The 1,797-nt window shown below is 35.4% G+C and overlaps 1 protein-coding gene across 1 annotated transcript; it reads right to left on the reverse strand.

Moving 5' to 3' along the window:
- Positions 1 to 8: 8 nt before the first annotated feature.
- Positions 9 to 1,734, reverse strand: LOC110440855 (negative elongation factor B-like). The gene is made up of 3 exons (XM_021483978.1): positions 1,546 to 1,734; positions 880 to 999; positions 9 to 646 (listed from the first exon to the last, which is right to left on the reverse strand). Exons 1-3 carry the CDS (start codon positions 1,732 to 1,734, stop codon positions 509 to 511), a joined length of 447 nt encoding a protein of 148 aa, XP_021339653.1. The 3' UTR covers positions 9 to 508.
- Between the last annotated feature and the right edge of the window lie 63 nt (positions 1,735 to 1,797).

The raw sequence follows: 1,797 nt of genomic DNA on the forward strand, positions 1-1,797 counted from the left end.
GACCTTATTTAATAAACGAACAACAGTGGTCCGACCGGTTTGACCATTTAAACGAAAAACTGCCCTGGTTCTGGTCTGTTATTGGCAACATCCTTTTGGATATCATACTGAGTGGTGTCTTTTTCTCTGTCAATTGCCTTGTTCATTGCTGTGTCCATTGCACTTTTAATTTTTCACAGGGAGTGTTTCTTTATTTACTCATGAACAGTATATTAACAATGGATATGGATAAGTATTTGTGCCAGTGTCATAACATATTTGGCAATGAATAAAAATCATTTCAGACACATTCATGAAAATGATTATTCAACAAAATTAAAAGATGAGGTAAATTTTAGTTTCATTTATTTTTTATTTTTGATAATGGCCAAAAGTATTGATGTGCTGATGACAAATACATAAAAATGGCTTGGAGTTTTACAGCTTGTTCTTATCCCATTGCTTTTTATCAATTACATACTAAAACACAATACAACTGTTCCATGAAGGTCCTAGGCTAATCCGGGGTTCAGTACGGAGCAGGAGTGGGCGCAGGAACACTCATGAGTGGCGAGTCAAGCTGTTCCTGTGGAGTTGCAGGACTTGGTTCATATGAGGATATTTTATCTGCCAGCTGCTGGTACGTCGTGTGAACAGCTTCACTGTGCTGTAAAACAAACAGGGTAGCAGGTCATATCAGTGGAGCTTACAGCTGAGAGACAAAATAAAATGCAAACAAATTATCTTAACTAGTATTAAGGAATAAAGAAAATATACTACCCACAAACATTTATGATAAACTATGCTATCATCAACTGGTGATAATCATACAAACGTGTAAGAGAATATACATTAATACTTTAGGAGCTTGGTAGTGTTGGTGTGTACACCGAGTCATACCTCATTGTTTGGTGCCGTGGCCTGCATGAGAGCCTCGAGGCGGGTGGGTGGTAGCTTGTGGTGGATGTGCCACAACAATCGCAGCAGGTGTCTCATCATGTTTTCCTTGGAAATGGATGGCTACAAAATATTATAGTAAAAAAAAACTATCAATTATTTCTAAAATTTCTTTTTCAAATGATTCACCTATCACTAAATATATGTCAAGGGATATTTATCTCACTATCTATTTACTGATTGAACACAATCACATTCTAAACTCCTGCAAATTATCTGTCTGTGTGAATAACAAAATAAATCCCAAAAAGGTTGAAATAAAACACTGAAATATTATTTTCAATCATGCAAATGAAGATCATATATTTGATTTCACATTTTTGCAAATGGTGAGTTAATATTTTTTTCAATCAACTTTGTGTCTTTTAAAACAATAAAACCAGTTCTTAACTGTTGGAGAAGCTGTTTATATATATATATTCTCAACAGTGATTTTATTATAGGTTTGTCTCAATATTGATTTTATTGAAGATATTCTCAAAAGCATATTTATCATCAAAAAATGTCCAGACTGATATATTGTGTGTGGGGGAGTTATCAGTTGTCTCCCATGTAATGAGTGTCTATCTGTAAATTGTAGTACGTGTAATATATATATAATGTACTTACCAGTATGAAGTCATCAAACACGACAACACACAAGTCCTCTTGGCTGAAGTCCTCGGCCATGGGGATTAGATAAGAGATGATGGTGTGGAGGAAAGTATCCTCAGATGCTCGCTCATTCTCACAGTGGATAAGCGTTGGCAGGATCTGACACAAGGCAAATTTGTCACGAGACCGACAAGCCTGTAACATCAAGTACATACAATATCAGTAGGTTAGTTTTTTACATTATAGAATATCAGTCCTGCAGCATAA

The sequence above is a fragment of the Mizuhopecten yessoensis genome, unplaced genomic scaffold (assembly GCF_002113885.1).
Source record: "Mizuhopecten yessoensis strain PY_sf001 unplaced genomic scaffold, ASM211388v2 scaffold712231, whole genome shotgun sequence".
NCBI lineage: Eukaryota > Metazoa > Mollusca > Bivalvia > Pectinida > Pectinidae > Mizuhopecten > Mizuhopecten yessoensis.